We start from the raw sequence: 24,582 nt of genomic DNA, 5'->3' as shown, positions 1-24,582 counted from the left end.
TTTGCCTTTTATTAGTATAGATTACTAAATGCTTAATAGACTTTCAGCCAGTCTTACTCCCTCAGCCCAATGACATGTTGTTCAACAATGGTGCAATCCCACATTGGAGCGTCCATGTTCATTTGACGTTGGCTTCAGCCATGCGGTGTTTAAACTACCCACAAGCCATCACAAACATGGTGTACTGTATTGTGTTAGCTTCTATCTATTGCAGTAACTACATAATTTTCAAATTCCCTTCTATTTTATCTATCTATTGTCAGGTATGGTTATGATTAAGGTTACGGTGAATTAAAAGGATTTTTTTTTCTGGCATGTACATTGCCAGTAAAAAAATTGGACACACATTTTCTTTTTCATTTTTACTATTTTTTACATTTTAGAATAATAGCGAAGAAATCAACACAGTCAAATGAAACATATGATATTATGCAATGACCAAAAGTGTTAAACAAATTAAAGCATTGCTTCAAAATTTTGTGTTTGATATTTAAATAATAATAAAAATGTAATAAGAGAAAAAAGAAAAAATTAAAATGTCATATTTTGTTCTCCTCAAGATAGCCACCATTTGCTTTTGATATAAACTTGCTGGAAAACTTTCCAGTCAATGAATTGGCTGTGTTTTTATTTCAATTTTGTAATTGTTCTTAGTTTTGTTTTCTTTTATTGTTATCTTTGAGCTGTCATTTTCTCACCATTCTGTGGTTGTTTTTCATTGCCACAGCCATATTGTTCATGGTAATGAAAAGTGTTGCCGGTCATGTCAGTGTCGTGTTTGATGTCACATGGGAGTGGGCTTGTTGTCATCACACTCCCACTTTTAAACAGTTGTGGCACAAAATACTTGTCACCTTTGCTTTTGGAATATTTAAACACCAACAAATCTTTGTTGGTAAGTTGTTGTTAGGGGAAACATTATGTCCCAGTCCACTAAATAAAAATAAATCTTTTCCCTCAAATCATTCATCTAATGAAAGAGCTTGATGGTTCTTATAACTAAACCTGAAGAACCTTTTGAAGTTTTTGAAATCTTACAGATTAACTGACCTTCATTTCTCTTTGCTGATTTGAGCTCTTCTTGAAATAGTTTGGACTACTACAGCCATATGCAATGGCCATCTACTCGCCACAACACATGCGATTGGCTCAAACACATGAGGGAGAAATGAAATTACGCACATTTACCTTTAAAGAGTGTAAAAGATGCAAGAGCAAACAGCATAAAGGTTTGGGGTTTCCGGCCCCGTATATTGTAGAATAATCCACAATTCAAAAAACAAAAGGTTCATATGCGCGACACCATTCTAGGCGTCGGTGGCCATTTTATAAGGGAGGAGCCGGAAGTGGAGGAATGCTGGGAAGGAACCGTGAGGGAGGATGGGACTGATGACGTCAGGAAAGATGGCGGAGGAAGGGCGGAAGTAGCGTACTGCGGGAAAGCTTATGGTGGCAGAGCATCTTTTTTCCTGGAAGAAAGCAAAGGAGAAAGGTTAGTACCCCGCCACTCCCTGCCTGCGAACGTCTTCCAAAGCATTTTAAGGTCCGTCCGTGGTCTCCTATTCGTGCGTGCGTGACAAGAGATACACATAGGGATTAAAATTATATCATGAGTGGAGTTCAACATTCACTAAAGTTATAAATGAAAGCTATTTTTTGGAGCAAAATTTCAAAAATATTTTCAATATTAAACACCAGGCACCAAATTCACTATTGGTATTATTGTCGGAGACTAATTTTAAATATTTAAGCCTTTAGCTAAAAATGTCTTTTAAGATTATAACTGATGTTTTATATTATGTGAAATTAAAAAAAAATTTGGCAGGATCTAATCAATAACATTTTACAATAAGTTTTTAAACCACAGCGGAAGCAGATTCTTTCCCCATTTTCTTTTTTTTTCTTCTCCATTCATCTATATTCACTTATTAATTTATCTATTTACTTATTTTTACTAGGTTTAAGTTTTATTCTACTGCCCATGCTCTATTTCTCAGGGATGGGGGTTGATTTGTTTTTCTATTTGTATGGAATGTTGTGTGATTGGGTGACATGGTGGCGGAGTGGGTAGTGCTGCTGCCTCACAGTTAGGAGACCCGAGTTCGCTTCCCGGGTCCTCCCTACGCGGAGTTTGCATGTTCTCCCCGTTTCCTCTGGGTACTCCAGTTTCCTCCCACGATCCAAAGACATGCAGGTTAAGTGCATTGGCGATCTTAAATTGTCGCTTGGTGTGTGTGTGCACCTTGCCTGGGGTTTGTTTCCTGCCTTGTGCCCTGTGTTGGCTGGGATTGGCTCAAGCAGACCCCCGTGACCCTGTAGTTAGGATATAGCGGGTTGGATAATGGATGTTGTGTGATTTCAATAAAATTATATAAAAATAAACAGATTAGAAAAAACATACAATTGAATCAAGGCTGCCCACATTTTTGACAGTTAATGTAACTGAGTGCTAATAGGGTTAACAGGTCATGCATTTTTTGTTAGCCACACCAGTATGCTTGACAATATTCAAAATCTCATGGCAGACATCTGTTCTTTCCTGCCATATAAATGGTGGTCTGGTTTTTAAAAAAATCAGCTAGTCCACTTGGTGACATTGACTTTTTTTTCTCATTTTTTCTCTTTGCAGTTCCTCCAGATGATCCCATAATCAATGGTGGTCCAGTTATCAGCCTTCGAGCTGGGGATCCTCTCAACTTGACTTGTCATGCTGACAATGCTAAGCCGGCAGCTTCTGTCATTTGGATCCGCAATGGGGAAGTACTAAGTGGAGCCACGTACACCAAGGTACGGTAACGGTTATTTATGTGGCTGAACACACTTTTTTGAGGAGTGGTGTATTAGATACTAATACTCGTTACTGTTGTAAGAGATCCCTCATTTATTATAAGGGTCATGTAGGTAAAATCAGGGCCTAAAAATGGTTGGCTTGCAGTGGTTGAAATAGCTATCACAGGCACTGAGCTCCAACTTAAGTAATGGAAACACTGCTTTGATTAATGTACATTTGTTAGTTGGTTGTGAGGGGTCTATGGCTTATTGTAATTCAGATTTCTTTAAACATACAATGTGTGAAAGGAGACCCAATGGGGAGTTCAAATATGCAGTATGGTGAAGTCTGCCCATGTGCATACAGGTAGCTAAACTAATCGTGATATCCTGGCTGCATGTGCGACTCTGCCGACATTTCAGTAACATGCACTGGGGATTTGTTTTGTTGTTAGGAGTGGCTATCAAATGTGTAATAAAGGAAAACATGCAAGTTGGAATAACTTCTTTTAAGGAAAAGTCCAAAATTAAATTAATCAATAACTGAGGTTCTACAGAATGTTTCTATTTTAATTCTTCAATGCATTTTAAATGGGGGTTATTGAAATTTCAAAAATGAGTGAATAATCAGTTCGTTGGGAGGGAGGTAGTTTCATATGGAAGAACAGATATGACAATTAGTTTAATTTATTTAGCGATTTTTCTGCCCTACTCAAAGTGCTTTATGTAGAGTGTGGGGAACGACATCAAACACCACCAATGTGCAGCATTCACCTGGATGATGTGATGGCAGCCATTTTAGGCCAGCATGCTCCCCACACATTAGCTATTAGGAGAGGCCAGTTAGAGGCAGAGGATAATTAGGGGGCCACAATGGGCAATTGAGCCAGGACATCGGGGTACACCCTACTTTTTGCAAAGAATGCTCAATGATTTTTTATGACCAGAGAAAGTCAGAACCTCTGTGTCACAATTCATCCGAAGGAATGTACCAGTTTTCAGCACAATATTCCTGTTATTGCACTGAGGCTTTGGGATCCACACGCAGACCACAGGGTAAGTGCCCCTGTTTTGTAATATAGAATCCTTGGTGACCATATAGTCCCCATTATACTCTATATTATGAAGACATTACAAAAATCCATGAATCTGATACAATCACCACTCTGTGGTCAGGTACTGTACTTCAGCACTTCCTTGCCCCTTCCCTTCTTTATCTGTAACTTCAAGTAAAAAAACAGGCAGAAGAGAGGGCTACACATTTAATTATTTTAGTTTTAGATATTATGTCCAAATTATAAGCAAAGTAAAATACCATAACAACCTAAGTAGCAGTTTACCTTGCAACCATAATGGATTCTCAGTCTTATGTTCAGTCTGGCTTGGTCTTTGCTGCCACATAGCCTTTGAAGGGAGTATTGAAACAGGCTGCCTTCTTGTCTCAGTTTGGCTGCCAAATCAGGGAGAAATGGCGAGAGAGAGAGAGGTGGTGTTTGCTTCATGGCAAGATGGTAAGACAGAGAGAGAATGGTAAAGTGACCAACTTATACCATTCCTATCAGAAATGCAGTGCCAATGGGTGCAGGCAACTCCATTGGTTCAACAAATCCTACTTTAGAATGACTGACCAATGGGATGCTGTGGAACAGAATAGCCAATCATAAACAGCCACATTTCAGTCCTCCAGACCCTGCTTCATACCACCTAGGTAGTTTATGTCCTTCCTGTGTGAGCTGGCTTATAGGCCATGACAGATTCACCCTTCCCAAACCAGTGTGATGCCTGCTGCTAGCATCCCCTGCCATAAATTACACTCTTTAAAGCTTTGGGGGAAGGAAATGGCTTCTTTTAGGAAATCTGCTCCTTTAGTATAAACTTAAACCTATTCTTAAAAGAGATAATATAAATCACAACAATGCTAGACATTACAAATACACAGCAGCAAAAAAACATTAAAACAAGTGCTCTTTGCTTAGTCCTTAAATCATTTCTCCTTTGTATATTTTAATTTCTGATCAATTTTAGTTCCCATTACATTCAATGGCTTCACCAACACCTCTTCCAGCAGCAACACATCTTTCCTGGTTGGTCTCCCATCCCAAACATGTTTCGCTTCACGTGGATTATGTGTTCTGTAATGCAGGCAGCATGACTGCTGGCTAAATGTACTTTTTTCATTTTATATGTATGCAACTAAAAAGCTTGCTTTTATTCCATCCCTCTATATCCTAACTACAGGGTCACGGGGGTGTGCTGGAGCCAATCCCAGCCAACACGGGGCACAAGGCAGGAAACAAACCCCGGGCAGGGTGAACACACACACCAAGCACACACTAGGGACAATTTAGAATCGCCAATGCACCTAACCTGCATGTCTTTGGACAGTGGGAGGAAACCGGAGTACCCGGTGGAAACCCACGCCAACACGGAGAGAACATGCAAACTCCACGCAGGGAGGACCTGGGAAGCGAACCCTGGGTCTCCTAACTGGCAGCAGCAGTACCACTGCGCCACTGTGCCGCCTGCTTTCTTTTATTTCCTGATATTATTGCCAGAGTGTAAGATATGGATATGTTTGTGTGAATGAAAAAAATCAATTTGATGGTTACTACGACTACATTTTTTTACTTAAGACAATAATTCTATTTAGAGAAATATAAAAGTGCTGCCCGGAGGTCAAAGATGCTGAAAGATAATGTCTCTCACAATGAATTGTTATACTCCATAGCTTTTTTAAAATGAAGCACTGACTAGGTCTCAGAAAATACCTTAATGCCCCGATTTCATTATTCCCTCTGTTCTTCTTGGTTTTGATCTTGATCTCACCAAAACTATCTCTTTCTGAAGTGGATTTTCTTCAGATCTACTTTTTCTTTTCCCTACATAGAATTCTACTGTTCTCAATACTTTTCTGGCTTATCGTAATCTCTTGTTCTTCTTCTTAACATTCATTAGGTGATCAGAGAAATCATCCTCCAGAATTCAGCATTTCTGGTCTGCTCCTGGTCAGCAGTACTTATTCCAGCATGCCTTAGGTGTGATCATTGTTTTCAAAGCGAGATCTCACTAATATTTTTCACTCACAACATGGCTGGCTTATTAAAACATTGCATGTCTGTCAGTAAGGTGGGTCAGTAAGGCTGATCTTTCACATTCTTGTCCTTTGTTGACAGAAACTGACTCATTCCCCAGTTTACCAGACATTTTGTTTTATAGAAATTTGCCATTGGGAATGTGTGTTTCTTCACTGAATAGAATGTTCTTACTTCAGAGTAGAATTCTTCAGGTTTATTTATACCTCTTTCATGGCAAAACATAAAAAATAAGTCACAGGAGCAATTCCTCCCATCTTTGTAAGCCTCCTCTTTGTCCATTTATGCAGTCATCAACAAATCTTGCATACAGATGAAGTGCTACAGACTGATTCATATTGCATGCAGAGGCACAGCTGGACAACATACAGTCACAGCTGGATACTGAGTATACTGTTTCAGTCTGGAAATTCCTTCTACCTTTGCAGTCCTCATACTTGTCCATTTTAGCCAGCATTAATGATGATACACACAGTTTGAGCATTTCGTCCTGATTTATATTTCATGCCCAGGCTCAACTGTTAAAGGCAACATATAGAACTGGATATTGAATATATTATATTTAATTACCTGTTTAGTATAAAATTCTCAAGCTTATTTAATCCAGCTCAGTGTCATGGGAGGATGGAGATATAAGGGCAAATGTCCAGAAAATCGAAGATGGAAGGGCAAATGAAAAGAGTAGCCATTAAGAATGCTACATATCAAAATCAGAAAGTAGAATGCTAATCAAAATGCAAAATCCAAAGCAAAAGTCATGGCTATTGATGTATCCTTTACCTGATTAACTATCAAGAATGAAAATGAGAGATTTTGGAGTTTTTATCCATATATAGATGCTGATAAAACTATTCCCCTCTAAAATAGGCACACACAATGATGTCACAGTGTTACCAAGACACGTGATCAACAACACTTGTACGAATGTACAAAATGGCATAGTGATTATATTAAGAGAAAAAAAAAATGATAAAAAGGAAAAAAATGTACAATACAAATCTAAGTCTGTCAAAAGTAGACAAAAATTAATGAAAGGGTAGTAAATCTATGATTCATAACAATTATAACATAACTACGAGCCTTACCCTCTGCTTGCTTCGCTCGCCAGCCCTGCACTACGCACGAGCCACTTTGTGTCTCTGCCACTCCTCTGAATCCCCCTCTTAAACAATGATACGATGGGAAACAAATACAGATTTTTTTTTTTAACTTTCTTTTTTCTCGATCAGCTCCTGGCTTGCTGCTGCTGCCATGCCATGTGATCTGCATCTCGCATGGTGCTTCGAACATCTAAAAAGCCTGTACAGCAGCTGTCTTTGTCATCTACTCTTTTATTTCCGGCCCCGGGCATGGTTAAATCTGTTGGCACAAAGTCTTGTCTCGCAGAACGTGAGTTCTTGATATTTTTTAGTTTAGAATTTAAAAACAGAATCTGAAAATCTAACAACATCACATTAAAGTCTGATAAATTCTAAAAAGAATGATACCAATCATATGTAAGTAGGTTTTAAAATATGCCTGATTTAAAGCGTGACAAAAAAACGTGAATTAAAAATGTCTCATAAAAATTGTACTCTGAAAATTCTATTCATCTTAACTATCTTTAATAATGTCACCAACAAATGGCAACAGAGAGATGCACATTCTGGGGCAGAAAACCTCCATACAAACTATGAATGTGTTCAGTTTCTTCTCGATAACAAAATCTTGAATGCAAAGATCATCTACCTTTCTCTTTGCTCACTTGGTTCTCATCTCCCATCTTTCTCTGCATTACTTTCTGCTTCCTTTGAAACTTTTGTCCCAAATTTCTTCTAAACACATTAGTCCAATGAAATAAGGCAGCTTTAAATTCCCTTGCTGTGATCACTAATGGCTCAAATATAACTTGTTTTGGTTCCATAATCAGCAAATCAGAGGTCACTCTATGCGTTTCAGATGATCCAGTTACCCAAGCCTTATATTGCTTTAATGAGTTAGATCTTTCAAGCAAACACTTAGCTGCTTGCATCAAATTGGGTGCCCAGTAATATGCGAACAGATGCGGCCAACAAATCATTCTACATGGCCTTCCTGATTCTTCATGATTTCACTTTTATGAGCCAGTGATCACATGCTGTCAGCTTTCAGCTAATTCTTCTGGTCTCCTGACTATGCTCAATGGTTTTATTCTTCCTCTGATGCTCCCATAGATTTTATTTTCAAGGCAGCTCTTTTACTACCCTCTAAAGCAGCCTTTCCTCTTTCATTAGTGTGTCAGGATGTACTGTCCCTTCAACTACGGCTCTCTCTACCCTCACTTTATCATGTAGAGGTCATTTGGTGGTTTGTCCAGTAAATACCTGTAGATGGAGATGACAGTACCAGCTATTGCTAAACTTTTTGATGTATCGGTCAGGACTATTAGATAGATAGATAGATAGATAGACAGACAGACAAACAGACAGACAGACAGACAGACAGACAGACAGACAGACAGACAGATAGATAGATAGATAGATAGATAGATAGATAGATAGATAGATAGATACTTTATTTATCTATCTATATTAGAAGGAGAATGCAACAGTGTGATATAAGGTAAGCATAGCACATTATTTAGACAACTTAACATAAGAGTAAGCTTTTTCAGCGAGAACTAAAGCGCACTTCTAACCTTTATGGTTAATCACACCACAACTATGCCAGAACACAGATATGTTTGGCGGTGGAACACCTCTTACCTCAGCTGTTTACATCCCTTGCCCCTCCTTTTGATGCTGATTGGACATTTGATTGTGTTCAGTTTTGACCTGATTAACGTGTGGCCTTAAATCGAAATGCAATACATTCAGAGCATCCACTAAGCAAAATGCAATGTTTGCTGTGCTTTTATTTATGACATGTGATCTATGGAGATGAATTAAAATGCAATATAATTTTGTATTTCTGTCAATGACAGAAACCCACAAAGAGACAAAAGTAAATATTGTCATTAAACCCCATTTAATGGTATGAATACACAAGTATTTTGACTTACAAATGAAAAAATATTTGGCCAATCCAACTTCTAACCAGCAGTAAAATCTACAAGTATTTTAGCGAGCAAACAACATAAGCCACCCTCTGGTTTCGGGTAGCTCTGGAACTCTTTCCACTTCAGAGTCTTGTTTAAAATGAGACATGACACTCTGGACACTCCTCCTTTAATTCTGTGTCCTCCAGAATGGGCGGAGCTTTCTGCAGGCTTCGCAAGCGGAGTCTCCGAGGCCGTTCTTGGTATTGCAGATGGAAGAGAGAGAATGCCTGTAGTTAGCGACAGCACTTTCTCTTGGTCTGAGGTGGATTCACTTACGTTACTTAAGTCCTGAAGGTGATCCCCAGGGGCTTATGTGTGACAATTGTATTTGAGATTGACACAAAAATTGCCATAGTAAAAAGCAATGATTTGGATGGTATGTTTTAATTATGACTCAATAAAACTGCACTTTGTGTAAATGCATTTCATTGCAATCTCATTAACCTGTTAGATTGCATTTAATTTTGGCACAAATAATCTTACATAGTACATTCTCTAAAATTCTGTATCCCCAGACTGAAATTGTTTTAAAATGTTATGTTAATTTGCTTTTCTTGGTCTAATGGTTGTTTCTCAGTTGCATTTTGGCCTTCTTTTTCCTTTGGCTCTGCCTTGGTCTGATCCAATTACACTGCATGCCTGATTACCTTTGGTCTGATCATAATCACATTTTTCTTTTGAACATTTCCTTTATTTACAACAACATAATCTGTTTTCAATATGTCCTTGTCCTGGACAGCAATACCTGATTATCAACACAATTTTAAGCCAATTTGTTTTGCAACTGAAGTTTAATGATGACATGAAGAACACAGTCCTGGATTGATTCAGAAGGCTGCTGTATTAATGCCTGTCATGAATGCTTAAATATTGTTGTTGGGATTTGTATTGGGGAGAAACAACTTGTGTCTTTGGGGATTTTCGTAATATAGAAAATAAAAAATTAACATTTTAGAATTATACTTTTTGATGAGAAGCCCAGTGGCACAGTCATTAGCGCAAGTCCCTCACAGCTCCATTAGTCAGGAGACAGGGATTGAACTGTGGCAGGTCATTGTATGTATGGAGTCTGCATGTTCTCCTGTGTCTCTGCATGTTTCTTTGAGTGTGTTGACTGCCCTCCCACATTCTAGAGACATTCACATTATCTTAATTGATATCTATAAACTGGCCTCATGTCAATGCCCTCTGCAATGGTTTGGCAGCAGGTATTTTTAACCTTGTACCCGATGCTCTTGCAGTTCTAAAATAGATTTTGTGGGTTTTTGTTCTGTAAATATCTGTCTAATTGATAATGGCTTTGATAAGTTGTTATAACTAAGGAAAGATAAATTAGTCTTGCTTATGTTGTTTTGTTTAGTTTAAAGCTCTTCACTTTTGAGGGTAAATTTTGTAATCCTGTCCTGTAGCACTTCTTTCAAAACAGTCTCCTAGACTGATGTTTAGATAGATAGATAGATAGATAGATACTTTATTAATCCCAAGGGGAAATTCACATTTACCTGATTATGTTGACCATTTGTGTAAGTCTGCTGTGTGAAAAAATGAAATTGTAATAAAAGATTGTTAGACACTGCTTCCTTAGAGATCCTAGCAGCCTGTCCAGGGTTAGTGCTTGCCTTGCCCTCAATTGCTGTTAAAATGGACTCTGGGCTTCTGGTGTCCTTGTAGTGGCAATAAAATGTAGAAATCTAATCATTTTTTGGCTTTAGCCAGAGCAACTAAGTAATGTGGTATGGCTTTTATCATCCTGGTGTGCCCGTCATCATTCTAATATAGACTGACCACAGGTTGGCACGCAAGAGACGTTATGAACTTTGAGCAATTTTGTGATAATGCGCTTATTTCTAAAACTAAATGTAAAAAATTTAAATTTATCTATCTATCTATCTATCTATCTATCTATCTATCTATCTATCTGTTGTGACCTATATGGGGCATCCATAGGGGGCATCACTCTCACAATTCCCAGGGTAAACAAGAGTTTGTTTTTAAGAAATACCCTACAGTGTTTGTTCTTTCTTTCTTTCTTTCTTTCTTTCTTTCTTTCTTTCTTTCTTTCTTTCTTTCTTTCTTTCTTTCTTTCTTTCTTTCTTTCTTTCTTTCTTTCCCTTATCCACATCTCCCTGAGTGAGGAAATGTGTCTTTGTGCTGGATCCAGGAGTATTTCCTGTGCCATGACATTACACCAAGAAAGCACTCCAGGGTCAGGTGTAACCCCCTCTGATTAGGAAAACCCACTCTCAGCAGCTCCCTGTGGTGTGCTCCTACAGCACCCAGCTGGCCAGTCCAATGGAATGGAACTGCAAGTGTGCAGGTGTATATAGCCCTGATTAGAATTCTCCTCCTGTCCGTGCATTAAACAGTCCAATCCATGAAAGAGAACACAGACCATCCCAGTTGAGATATCTGTCCATTTCTGTCTAATGTCCATTATATATGTCTTTTGGATAGACAATGGAACAGCCAACCCAGTCTTTTACACTATCTATCTATCTATCTATCTATCTATCTATCTATCTATCTATCTATCTATCTATCTATCTATCTATCTATCTATCTATCTATCTATCTGTTGTGACCTATATGGGGCATCCATAGGGGGCATCACTCTCACAATTCCCAGGGTAAACAAGAGTTTGTTTTTAAGAAATACCCTACAGTGTTTGTTCTTTCTTTCTTTCTTTCTTTCTTTCTTTCTTTCTTTCTTTCTTTCTTTCTTTCCCTTATCCACATCTCCCTGAGTGAGGAAATGTGTCTTTGTGCTGGATCCAGGAGTATTTCCTGTGCCATGACATTACACCAAGAAAGCACTCCAGGGTCAGGTGTAACCCCCTCTGATTAGGAAAACCCACTCTCAGCAGCTCCCTGTGGTGTGCTCCTACAGCACCCAGCTGGCCAGTCCAATGGAATGGAACTGCAAGTGTGCAGGTGTATATAGCCCTGATTAGAATTCTCCTCCTGTCCGTGCATTAAACAGTCCAATCCATGAAAGAGAACACAGACCATCCCAGTTGAGATATCTGTCCATTTCTGTCTAATGTCCATTATATATGTCTTTTGGATAGACAATGGAACAGCCAACCCAGTCTTTTACACTATCTATCTATCTATCTATCTATCTATCTATCTATCTATCTATCTATCTATCTATCTATCTATCTATCTATCTATCTATCTGTTGTGACCTATATGGGGCATCCATAGGGGGCATCACTCTCACAATTCCCAGGGTAAACAAGAGTTTGTTTTTAAGAAATACCCTACAGTGTTTGTTCTTTCTTTCTTTCTTTCTTTCTTTCTTTCTTTCTTTCTTTCTTTCTTTCTTTCCCTTATCCACATCTCCCTGAGTGAGGAAATGTGTCTTTGTGCTGGATCCAGGAGTATTTCCTGTGCCATGACATTACACCAAGAAAGCACTCCAGGGTCAGGTGTAACCCCCTCTGATTAGGAAAACCCACTCTCAGCAGCTCCCTGTGGTGTGCTCCTACAGCACCCAGCTGGCCAGTCCAATGGAATGGAACTGCAAGTGTGCAGGTGTATATAGCCCTGATTAGAATTCTCCTCCTGTCCGTGCATTAAACAGTCCAATCCATGAAAGAGAACACAGACCATCCCAGTTGAGATATCTGTCCATTTCTGTCTAATGTCCATTATATATGTCTTTTGGATAGACAATGGAACAGCCAACCCAGTCTTTTACACTATCTATCTATCTATCTATCTATCTATCTATCTATCTATCTATCTATCTATCTATCTATCTATCTATCTATCTATCTATCTATCTATCTATCTATCTATCTATCTATCTATCTATCTATCTATCAACCTACAATTGCTTCATCCTGGGTATGACGTTAATCTGCATCCAGCCCTCCAAGCAGGTCATCCAACTTGCAGCGAAAACGTGGGGGTTGGTGGCAGGATTGTCACTCCAGCCATCATAAAAAATCCTCACACTGTTCCAGTGTGGTGCTGAGGTGTCACCTACTGCACAGCTGCACACAGTCCCAATCCAGGTGGTTTGACATGTGGTGGGTGTAGTAACGTGCTTTATCAGCGCATGCTCCCAACCAACTTGTCATATCTATCTATCTATCTATCTATCTATCTATCTATCTATCTATCTATCTATCTATCTATCTATCTATCTATCTATCATATAGTGCCTTTTCTATGGACAAATACACTATCTATCTATCTATCTATCTATCTATCTATCTATCTATCTATCTATCTATCTATCTATCTATCTATCTATCTAATTCAGGTTCAGGTACAATTACATACTTTACAAATTACTTAATTTACTTCAGAATTACTAAATCAAGATCAAGACTTTCAGCAAGTCTTACTCCCTCAGCCCAATGGCATGTTGTTCAACAATGGTGCAATCCCACATTGGAGCGTCCATGTTCATTTGACGGTGGCTTCAACTAGACTAATGGCAGAGAGCCGTGCTGTGAGTGTATGATCTACCCATAAGCCATCACGAACATGGTGTACTGTATTGTGTTAGCTCCTATCTATTGCAGTAACTGCATAGTTTTCAAATTTCCTTTACTTTTTGATTTACCCTTGTAAGTGGCAGGTTAAGCAGGATTTCATCCTTAAGCTCAGTTCCGACTGAGACATTCTGATCTTCTTCTCTCTTTGACTTTCACTTAATGTCCATCTGTGTGCTCATTGTTTGAGAGGAAGCTATCCTCCAAATCCCACTGGCCATGTAGTAATCCCAGGTAGACTTCTATTGATTCAAATCCTCTCTGCTGGATACAATAAAGATACCAACTGCAGTACTGGAGTCCCAGACCCCCAGCTGTTTATCTTTGTTTGGGTTTCTGTTCGTCCCTCTGAGGTAATAACCAGAAGGCTCAAGGTAAGGGTGAGAGTTACTAAACTTTTCACCTACAGATGACGCAATTTCAAGGAGACATCCTCTTGTTTCTGCTCTGCAGACAGGAAATTGTACCCTTCAGTGTAACTACTTTATCTGTCTCTTCTTTTTTCAGACCTTCTCAGCAGTCTTCATGTTCACAAACCTCACTGCGCAATTAGGCAGACTCTTACCAGCAGGTGCTTGGCAAAACTCGCGAAATAGCATTTTAAAAAAACAATATAAATGTCATATTTTTCTTGTCTGTTAGACAGCTAGTTTGCCTAATTGTAGACTAGAATATTAATTTAAAACACGACTCATTTGTATTTTATTACAACAGCAGTTGACTTTTTTCATTTTCTTTTCTGTTGAAGCTCTTTTTTTAATTTTGTCAACTTAATTAACCTTTTTGGCTTAAAGCGGTGCATGATGGAGACATTAGGGGTGGGCGCTGGCAGCAAGGTAGATGAAAGATTTAATGAGAATCTCAAAATCAGTTTGAACCGAAGGTGTAGGGATTAGAAAATCTAATCAAAGTAAGCATAACTGAGAGCCAGTCTCTTTAACCCGGGAACAAAGTAATATTAAGAACAGTATCAAATTTGAATTACAAGCATCTTATAGGAAGCAGGGAGTAAGCAGGTTTTCAAATGAAAAGGCAGTACCTCCAAAAAGTGTGTCTCTAGTTAATGCTGTTTTTTTTTTTTTTTACAATCTTGGCTATATATAATATCTTTAAAGGTGAATCCCATAAAGAAGGCATTGAATTACATCTTATCATGGCACACTAATAAGAGCCAATGTTTTACATCTCCACAGACCTGGATTCAGATTCAAGATCAGGTTCAACTTTCAGTTATGTGTACACAGTGCGGCAAAATTTGTAACATACATGTCTGATCAACAGCAACAATGATCATATTAAAAATGTATTAGTTTTTTATGCATTCTCTGCATTAATTTACAAGGTTGAGCACTTGTTTTGGAGATTTCTTAAGCCCTAGATTCAGAATCTTCTATTGTTTTTTGATTAAAGATTTACTTTTATCCTAATTAATTATACTGCCATGGAGAACTTTATGCTGCCTATAACATCATTCAGCATGACCAGTTTGGTGGTGGGTGAGTGATGGTCTGGGGAGGCATATCCATGGAGGGATGCACAGACCTCTACAGGCTAGACAACAGCAACTTGACTGCCATTAGGTATTGGGATGAAATCCTTGGACCCATTATCAGACCCCGCTGCTGGTGCAGTGGGTCCTGGGTTCCTCCTGGTGCACAACAATGCCCAGCCTCATGTGGAGAGAGTATGTAGGCTGTTCCTGGAGGATGAAGGAATTGATACCATCGAGTGGCCCCCATGCTCACCTAACCTAAATCCAAAAGAATACATCTGAGACGTTATGTTTCAGTCCATTCAACCCGCCAGGTTGCACCTCAGATGGTTCAGGAGCTCAGTGAGAGAGGAGATCCCCCAGGACACCATCCATCATCTCATTGGGAGCGTTCTCCATTGAGATCTGATGTGTTTTCAAAGTGTTCCTTTAATTTTTTTGAGCAGTTTTATTTTGCACAGTTTTCACCACAATTCTGGTTATTTCAATCACCTCTATTTAGTCTTCTCATCGTTTCGACAGCTCCTCGGTGTGGCTCTGATCAAAGGATGTGAAGTGTCTCACAGACGGATTTGATCTTAATGGCTTGAACATGCTCTGTGAAACTTGTGCTGGTTGTCTCACTGTTTCACCTATGTAGATGGCTGGACATTTCCTATAAGAAATGCAATAAATCTAGACTGACTAGCAAGAGGTCTGTAGATTAATTTACCAAAGAGATTGGTGTGGTGGATGGTTGGGGACCCTTACCCAGCTGGGACACCCTGATTATGGAAGGACCGGGAGTGAGAGTACTTCCAGGACATTTTCTCCTCTGAATTGACAAGTTTGGTTTCCAGTGGGGCCATAGATAATGAGCATGCCACCAGAGGGCACATGGACATTTGTGGGGCCTTATTTGGCAGCACTTCCATCACACCCAGAAGTGCTGCTGAAAGAAGCTCGTTGGGCATCTGGATGCCCTATAAAAAGGGGCCAGTTACCAGTACCAAAAGGCAAGAGTCAGGAGGAAGAGGGCAAAGCCTGTCTGGAGAACTGGAGGCAGCCGCAAAGGGACTGTGTTGATGTTTTACCTTGGTACCGTAAATTGCACTTATAAAAAAACATGTGCTGTGTGGACTAAAACTTGTGTCTGTGTCGGGGTTAGGGTGGCTGTACGCACCCCAGGGCTCCACACTGAATACAAGGTTATTGTTGGTGACATATCTACATGTGACACAGCGGCTTCTGTTACACCTCAAAGGTAAGTAATGTGTGAAGTGTGCTGCAGATGAAATATTTGCGTAGGTTAGTTGGTTGAATGATAGAAATTAATGGAGATTTAGGAAAAAAGGAGCAACCTGCAAAATGGGGAAATTTAGTGTGATGACCTGTGGGAGAGACAGAATGTTAGGGTGGAGTGGGGGGAACAGCAGGATGCAGGTTTCATTATTAGGGTTCCTTCACAGAGCTTCAGAGACACTTTTCAAAGAAAAAACAGGAGAAGCTAAGTTCATTCTCAGCCTGGGATCACATATTGCTCCAGGTCTCAATGGCCGACTAACTTTTTAACCTCTCCCTGCATCTTCTCTTATGGCTGTTTATTCTCACCCTTTGATCCTTTCTGCCAGTCTAGCTTTGTTCCCACTTCCCCTCCTATATATGTTACTATAAAGGCTATGCATCCAAAACTTTTCGTTTTTAACCTTCTTTCATTTTGAATATGGAAACCTTTTTTTTTAAATTTATTGTTATGCCCTTCACTTTCATTTCTTTTGTTTTATGGGTGCAACCCTAGAGGCAGGGCCACACTGAGGTGGGTGAGATGGTCTTAGCAGTGGTTCATTGATTGTCTTTTGGAGATTCTCATTGTGAGTGAAGGTTTTCCTGTTCTGGATTCCCTCCTTCTGTTCTTGAATGTGGATTACTGTGGACGTGGATCCTATTTTCTTACCCTTTTCCCAGTTTTGTGTCCTCTTTCTATATATATATAAGGATTTTCTTATTTAGAAGGCCAGAGAATTTTATGGTGTCTGTCACTTTTGGGGCATTTTTGATGGTTTTTTTTTTCAGGTATCATGGAATATTTGAGATATATTTTGAACATGAAACGCCAGGGCCCATTTTAGGCTAAAGCCTGCCTGTTGGGTATGGGGTCTAGCTGTAAGGATTTAGGCTATAGTATATTTGGCATTTGTTAGACATTTAGGAGGCCTCACAACCTTTCTTGCTATTTTGTGAGCACCATCACAACATATGTATGTGTATCTATGTGGAGTCTGCGTATTCTCCCCAATGTCTGCAGGTATTTCAGTTTCCTACTCACATCCCACAATCTGCATGTTGTATTGATTGGCTAAGTGGCACAGTTTGAATGAATGTGTTCAGTGATAAAATGGAACCTTGTCCTGGATTGAGTGAACTTTGCAGTGTAAAGTATAATCATGATAAATTGTATTGAATTTGAACTGACTTGGTATTGGTTTCGGACCCTCTCCTCCCCACAACTCTGAACTGGACTAAGCAGGTCTGGGAATGTACTGCCCTGCACACAGCGCTTCAACTATAAGGCCTGGCCCTATGAGACACTGTAATGCCAAAAAAAGATCTAGAAATGGATAAATGTGCATATTTTAATTAATCAAATTGCATCATACATGCATATGCAATCTGCAAGCCAATTTGTACATCTGACCCGCATTATACAGAAAACCTGTCATTAGGTACATTAGTCTTTGTATTTTTTCTGTCATTTTGCTCATCGTTGTTTTATTTTTCTTATGGTTTATTTACTTTATTGCTATGAGGTAGACGTCATTGTGTTGCCATTTTGGGTAGGGCATGACTTGGAAGGATCTTGGCTGGTAATTTGAAGGTTGCCGCTTCGAATCTTGGCAGTGACAGAAGGAATGCTACTCCATCGGGCCCATGAGCAAAGCCCTTAACCTGTAATTGCTCCAAAGAGCACTGTACAAATAGCTGACCCTGCACTCTGACCCTAAAACTATCTGGAGAGTAACTTTGGGGTATGCAAAAAATGACAAATTCCTAATACAAGAAATTGTATATGGTGAATAAAGGATTAAAAATCAAAAAATGAACCACGTGACAACCACATGCTATTGCATATGACATTATCATGCTGCTAGTATTTAAGATGACCATGTGGTATGATCAACATTCAACTTAATGGAAACAATATAAATAATTACAAGTCTGTAGAATAGGAATTTATTCAGTCTGGAGTTTTCTGCCTAAGATACAGTATTTGCCCATTGACTTTAGATTTTTGTTCCTTCTGGTTTTGTTTATCTCTTTTGATCACTTCCATTTCCTGGTCCATTAATCTTTTTCTTTGGGCTGATAAGCTCATTACAACATCCACTTTTTTATGAGACATACACACTTAGAAACTGCAGTGCTAAAATGACTGTTTCATTATAGGGATTAGGGTAATTGTATGCCAAGACTCAATTCACCACCCTGCCACAGTCCAACATTACAGCTGCAGTTATTTAAGAGCGCATAAGGTTATGGATGTGTTGACTCATGCAATAAAAAATCAGTCCTTCTGGTGCATACTTTCTGCTGATGACATTATGTTGTGTAACACCAGAAAGGACAAAGTGGATAGTAATTTGGAAGAAGGGAGATAGAGGACTAAAGATAAATAGGAAGAAGACAGAATATAAATGGTTAGATTAGAGAATTAAATATCTAGGATCTGTGGTAGCCCAACATGGAGAATTAAATGCAGAAGACCCATAGAGTGCAGTATGGATGGAACAATTGGGAGAAGGTATCAGGCGTAGTGTGTGATCCAAGAATTAAAACAAAGGTTAGAAGTAAGGGTTTTAAGGCCAGCTGTGACATTTGGAGCTGAGACATGAGCAGGAATCATCAGGTAAACGGGTCCTTTCATCAGATTGGACCACCCTTTGGCTCTGCTGAAGAATGCCCAGGAAGGGGTAGGTGGCTAGTTGTGCGAGGTCTCCAGTACTCTGACTTCTTTCAAGTTCATCTCCTTTGTTATCAACTTGCCATATTTGTAAAATAAATTAATGGACAGATATTATTGGTTTCCATTTATTTAAATTAGTTTCTGCTTTAGTGTCTGTGTCTTTTATCAAATGTGTATCTGTATATGTGCTAGTTCTGTATTCAGTGATTGGTATAATCTATTCTTGCATTTTGCCTTGGGAGTTCTTGTGCCATTCTGCGCCTGCACTTGGTGAGGAGTTCTGTGTAAGAACAGATTACATTGTATTACTGTATTGTACTTCTAAAGGGAGCAATAAGAGATTGGCCATCTAACTCTGATTACTGTATATACACATTGTAAAATAAAGCACAACACAGCATAAAGGTTTGGGGTTTCCGGACCCGTATACTGTACAGTTTTGCAAAAATATGGGTCAGACAATATTCCACGTATTAGACAGTCAAGATGACAGAGTGGGGAAGATTTATTGAGTGGGACTGGAATTGACAGAGAGGAATTCTGGGAGTTATGATGTCATCAGAGGTAGACAGAAGGAAGGGAAAGAACACGGAAGTGGCAGTACGTGGTCAGGGAGTCTGAGGAGATTCATGGCGGCGCTGCTTCTTTCTTTCTGTAGGAACAAAGAGAGAGATATTAATACCCCGCCTTTCCCTCTTGGCATGAGTTTTCGCACTGCAGTTCAGGTCTTTACGTGGTTCCCTATGCGCGCATGCGTGACAATATGTATAAGTCGATCATAAAAAATCGATCATAAAATCAGACCCCAACTTATATGCCCATTCAAAAGTGCGACACTTAATTTTTTTTTTAACATCTTCTTGCCTCCTCCAATCTCGCAACAGTTTCTCAGACACATCAAATTTAGTTGCAGCAGTGCAGTTACCAGTTTCTTTTCGCAACGATGTTTAATTTAAAACCAGCTTCATATTTTAATTTGATCGAACGTTCAATCGTAGATTGGAGATGCTCTTACGATAAAGGTGTATGAGGGTGTGAGATACAAAAAACACACAACAGTGCAGTCGTCGCATCAGAACAGTTCAGGTATTACCGTGTGGTCACGTAGACACAATACATACGAGAAAACGTATGTTACGTATACGTAGAAAAAAAAGGCAGTGTGCTCCATGGTTACTCTCTCAGGTGGGCTTTAGCATATTATAATCTCTTATACCAATAGCGTGGGTTTTTTGCATTCAACTTATACGACCGACATTATAAAATACCAGAAATAATACAGTAAAATCAAGTCTTGACTTATCCGTGGGAGAACTTAAACGTGAGTATATACGGTACTTTTGTTCTGTTTTGTGCATTGTATTTACCCAATTTTTTGACACCCATCAAACTCCCAGTTTAACTGTAAGGGGGTCTGTCTTTGAAATGCCATTCCCAACATTTCCACCATTTTTTTCCTGCTAGGATTTTTGGGATTTTTTTTCTTGTCTTATTAGAAAGTCAAGGTTGAAGGATGTCAATTAAAGCCCTTTTGAGGCATCCTTTAGAATCTTTGACTATGCAAAAATAAATTGTTGCTGTAAAAGGATCACAGGAGAAGAAGCTGGATTTGGCAGAAATGAGAATTTTAAGATGACTGTGTGGAGTTTACAAAAAAAAGACAAAATAAAAAATGAGACAATCAGGTACAACAAAATTGATAGAGATAGCTAATAAAGTACAGGAAGGTAAGTTAAAGTGGTATGGACAGTTGATGAGGAGAGACAAGGAATATGTGGGCAAAAGTATTATGGACATGGAAATACAGTGGAAGAGAAAATGAGGAAGCTGAAGCAGATGGATGGATAAAGTAAAAAAGATCTGAAGGAAAAATGTTTGACTGAGGAGGAGGCACAGGACAGAACTGTATGGAAAAGGTTGATCAGGCACATCAACCCCACATGGAAACAGAGAATAAGGGGTGAGTCCATGCACTCATTGATTAGGATTATAGGAAATTGGAGGTAAAACATGTCATTTTCTTGCCAAAATGTTACCACTCAATCACATGAAAGAGAATCAGAAAGCCTGTCCCATCAGCCATACCATTACTTGCAAATCTAGTTATATTCTCCCAATGAATTCTCCAGATTAATTTCTACCTGGACTTCCATTCCATGGTCAGAGTGACTGGGGTCATTAAGTAAATGAGTATGTAAGAAAATGATTTGAACAGCATCTTATTTCAGACATTCAGGCGACATCAAGCAGAGTAAAGTTCAATTGATTGATTGATTGGTTAGTTGATAGCTTATTGATTGATACACTGATTTTCCCAAAATACACCTACAGTAAAGACTGCACAACATCTGTGTTTCAATTCTTTTTCCTCATTGCTCATACCAAAATTTCTCTACGTGTACCTTAACAGTTCAACATTATAAACATGCCCCCTATTACTGAGTCCATCGATTATTATTATTATTTCTTTTTAAATTCTAGCTTGTTTTTCACACAATTTTTCAAGGCCTTAAGTAGCACAGCAGCTGTCATATGCACCAGCCTTGTAGCAGATATAAATAAAGTATTCTTCAAATAGGTATGACCTTTCCTGCTAGTCGCGTAAGTGTTCTGCTCACAGTGTTATGTTCATTCCCTTTGGAAAGCTGTTTGCTTTTTCCATACTTTGTGTAAGCAGTAGTTACCAATAATTATTCCACTCAGTGGTGATATGGAAGTCAAATCTGTTTTGTGAAAATACTCAGTTCTGTGTGGCCTAGAATACTAAATTAGAAGACTTAAATATTAAAACTTTTCTGTTCAGAGGAGATTTCAAATATGACACAGCGTTACGTGGGTTCACTGATTCAGTAATCTGAATTTCAGTGTTAGAAAATTTGAGCGTCTGTGGCTGTGTGATGAAGAGTGTTCCCCTCGTCTCCATCCACCCATCCATCCATCCATCCATCCATCTAATTTCACAACAATTTATTCAGGTCAAGGAGCTTGGCATCTGTTGGTACAAGGCAATTAAAATGCCTGCAAAGGGTGCCAGCTCATCACAGGTTACAGTTATGCCCACACTCTTACTTGTATTAGGCCTCTTTTAAAGTAGCCAATTTACATGCAGCTCTATGGATAAAAAAATCAATATAAACATTGTAATTAAAAATTCAGACAGTTTTAGTAAACACTGGCATAAAGCATTTTTATTTACTTTTCAGGCTAAAATGTATTTTTTAATAAATTACACACTTTATTGATGAATTGGACACACATCTGTTGCTCTGTATTTGTCTAAACACTTGTTAGTGACGTGGCTTCTATAGCAGCTGTATGCCAAAAAGCAAACACAGGACAAGACGTGGCTTTTTTCTGTCCTCTCTTATGGCTTTAAACATACATACTGTGAAAGATGGCCGGGGGCCTTGCTCAGTCGGAACGCCCTCCTGGTGGAAGCACCGGGAGGATATCCATTGCATTGGGGCCACGGGCTTGGTGATTGTAAGCTCAACCCTTATTGGGGCCTGTAGTCACCGCCAGGGGTCGCCTGGACACTCCCGGTGCCATGGACTGCAGCACTTCCGCCACACCCGGAAGTGCTACCAGAAGAAGATCCGGGAACACGTGGAGTACTTCCCCTCATCATGGAAACCCTTACAGCACTTCCTTCACATTCAGGAGTGCTGCCAGTAGATCAGAGTGTACCTGGAGCACTTCCAGGTGCATTATAAAAAAGGCCGACTTACTCTGTTCAGGGAGCAGGAGTCAGGAGGTGGAGGACAAAGCTTGGGTGGTGAAGGTGGTAAAAGAGAGAGAAAGAAGAAAGAGAGAAATGAAGAATAAAAAGAAACTGAGCAATAATGGTGATTTTTGCACTGTGTGCTAATAAGAAAGAAAATAAAAGGGTGTATTTTGCACTTGTGTCCCTGTGCCTGTGTGTGTCCGGGGCTGATTTCCACCATGCATTCTCAATCCCACTTCATCCAAAGCAGAGCTGCAGAGTGCCGAGCCAGCACTTTCATGGTACTAATACACCTGTCTAAACTCACATTTCTCATTTCCTTCTGCATGCACTGATTTGCATATTTTATGATAGATTTTATTTACTAATCCACTATACTGCATCAACCTGATTATCAATCATTCCTATCAAGAAAAGATTAGTACCTGAGAAAACCCATATAAACACAAAAGAAACTTGCTCACTCTTCGCAGGCTGGGTTTAAAGCCAGGACTCTTTTAGTTCATTTTAAGTTTCTTTGGAAGCTTCAGTTTATTCTCATACTCTGAACACGTCCTGGTGATGCTGTATGTTCACAGCATGCAGTATCTGTGGACTGTAATGAAGTGCTGACCCGGTCAGGCTGTTTGGCCAGGCATTGGCTGTATAATGACTCCCATAGGCCCAAAGCCAATCAATTAATCAATGTACTTGCATTAGATGGCTGGATATTATAGACTAGCCATCCTATTTCCAATTGTGGTCAAATGAGATCAAGAGGCCATCCTCCATCCTGTCATACTATGTTCTAATGATGAGTTAATAGTTCCTACTTGCAATGAAACTAAATGATGATGCTGCTTCGAAGTCCATATTAACAAAGCTGGACATGCACTTTGGCCTTATACTATCGGTTGTCACCTTTACACTTCAGAGCACTGTTCATTTTTCACTATACAAATAAGTTCAACTTTCTGCAAAAAATAAAATAAAATTTACAAAGTACTTATCCGTAATGTTTAATATGCTTTTAAGCTTAACCCCTTTCTATCACAATTGTCACAATTGGGTCTAATATCTCACATAAACATTCTTTATGAAATTTTGTAACAGTTAAGCTATTCTGCAAATACAGTAACTTTATGAATTACAAATAAGATAAAAACTGGCACCTTCATGAGGTCTTCTGATTTTTAAATGTGCAATGTTAAGTCTGGGATTTGCATGTTCTTTCCAAGTTTAGAGCATAACACTCTAAAAATTCACTGCAGCCACTAAGAGGCATCTTTGGACCTTCAGGCTCTTGACACAACTACATTAAACCCCAGTCACAAGTTCGAATAACCTTTTATTTGAAGTTTATACCTTCAACATTCGAGTCACAAATCCTTCCAGACCCCGAGTGTGATGATGAGACTCCTTTTGTACCAGACCTGGTAGTATTTCCAGTGCCACAATACTGCACGAAGGAAGCACTTCCAACTCAGGCAGAAACACCTCATGGTACGGACAGATATTCTCTGCAGCCCCTCCTGGCGAACCATGGAGCCCAACAAGGCAGTTCAGTGGGACTACAATTCCCAGTATGCTCTGTGAGTGTGTGCATGGGTGTCTCAGGAACACTGACACATAGTGTATGAGGGAAGCATACAGTCCTAGAAGGTTATCATTCAGTTTATAGTCTTGTTGAAACTTAACTTGAAAGTTAATGCCATTCATCCCAGCTGTGACATCAATCCAGTTTTGCCTTCCTTTACAAAACTCAGTGCCATGTGGGGCAAAATCTATCCCAGCAGCATGAAGTAGGATCCCTCCCTGGCTAGGACACCTGTCCATTTTAGAGTAAAGCACACAATTTAGGATATCTAATCATAGTAACATATACAGCTTTGGGATGTGGAAATAAACAAGAGTAATTAGTAAAAGGTCACACAAACATTGGGAGAAGGTGCCGACTTCATTGGCGCTGGATCAATAAAGCAACACCTAGTCAATGTACTACCATGCTGACATCATTCAG

General features: G+C 39.2%; 1 protein-coding gene across 6 annotated transcripts in view; it reads left to right on the top strand.

Moving 5' to 3' along the window:
• kirrel3b (kirre like nephrin family adhesion molecule 3b) overlaps nucleotides 1–24,582 on the top strand; it is a 1,066,676-nt gene that overhangs the window by 699,069 nt on the left and 343,025 nt on the right. For all 6 annotated transcript variants that reach the window (XM_039764053.1, XM_039764052.1, XM_039764050.1 and 3 more), the window contains exon 4: nucleotides 2,630–2,787. In XM_039764053.1, coding sequence (XP_039619987.1) covers nucleotides 2,630–2,787 — 158 coding nt within the window. The remainder of the gene's footprint in view (nucleotides 1–2,629; nucleotides 2,788–24,582) is intronic.

This window comes from Polypterus senegalus, chromosome 9, assembly GCF_016835505.1.
Source record: "Polypterus senegalus isolate Bchr_013 chromosome 9, ASM1683550v1, whole genome shotgun sequence".
Taxonomy (NCBI): Eukaryota; Metazoa; Chordata; class Cladistia; order Polypteriformes; family Polypteridae; genus Polypterus; species Polypterus senegalus.
Note: the sequence above shows the minus strand (reverse complement) of the source record. Positions and strands in the feature narration are given on the sequence as shown.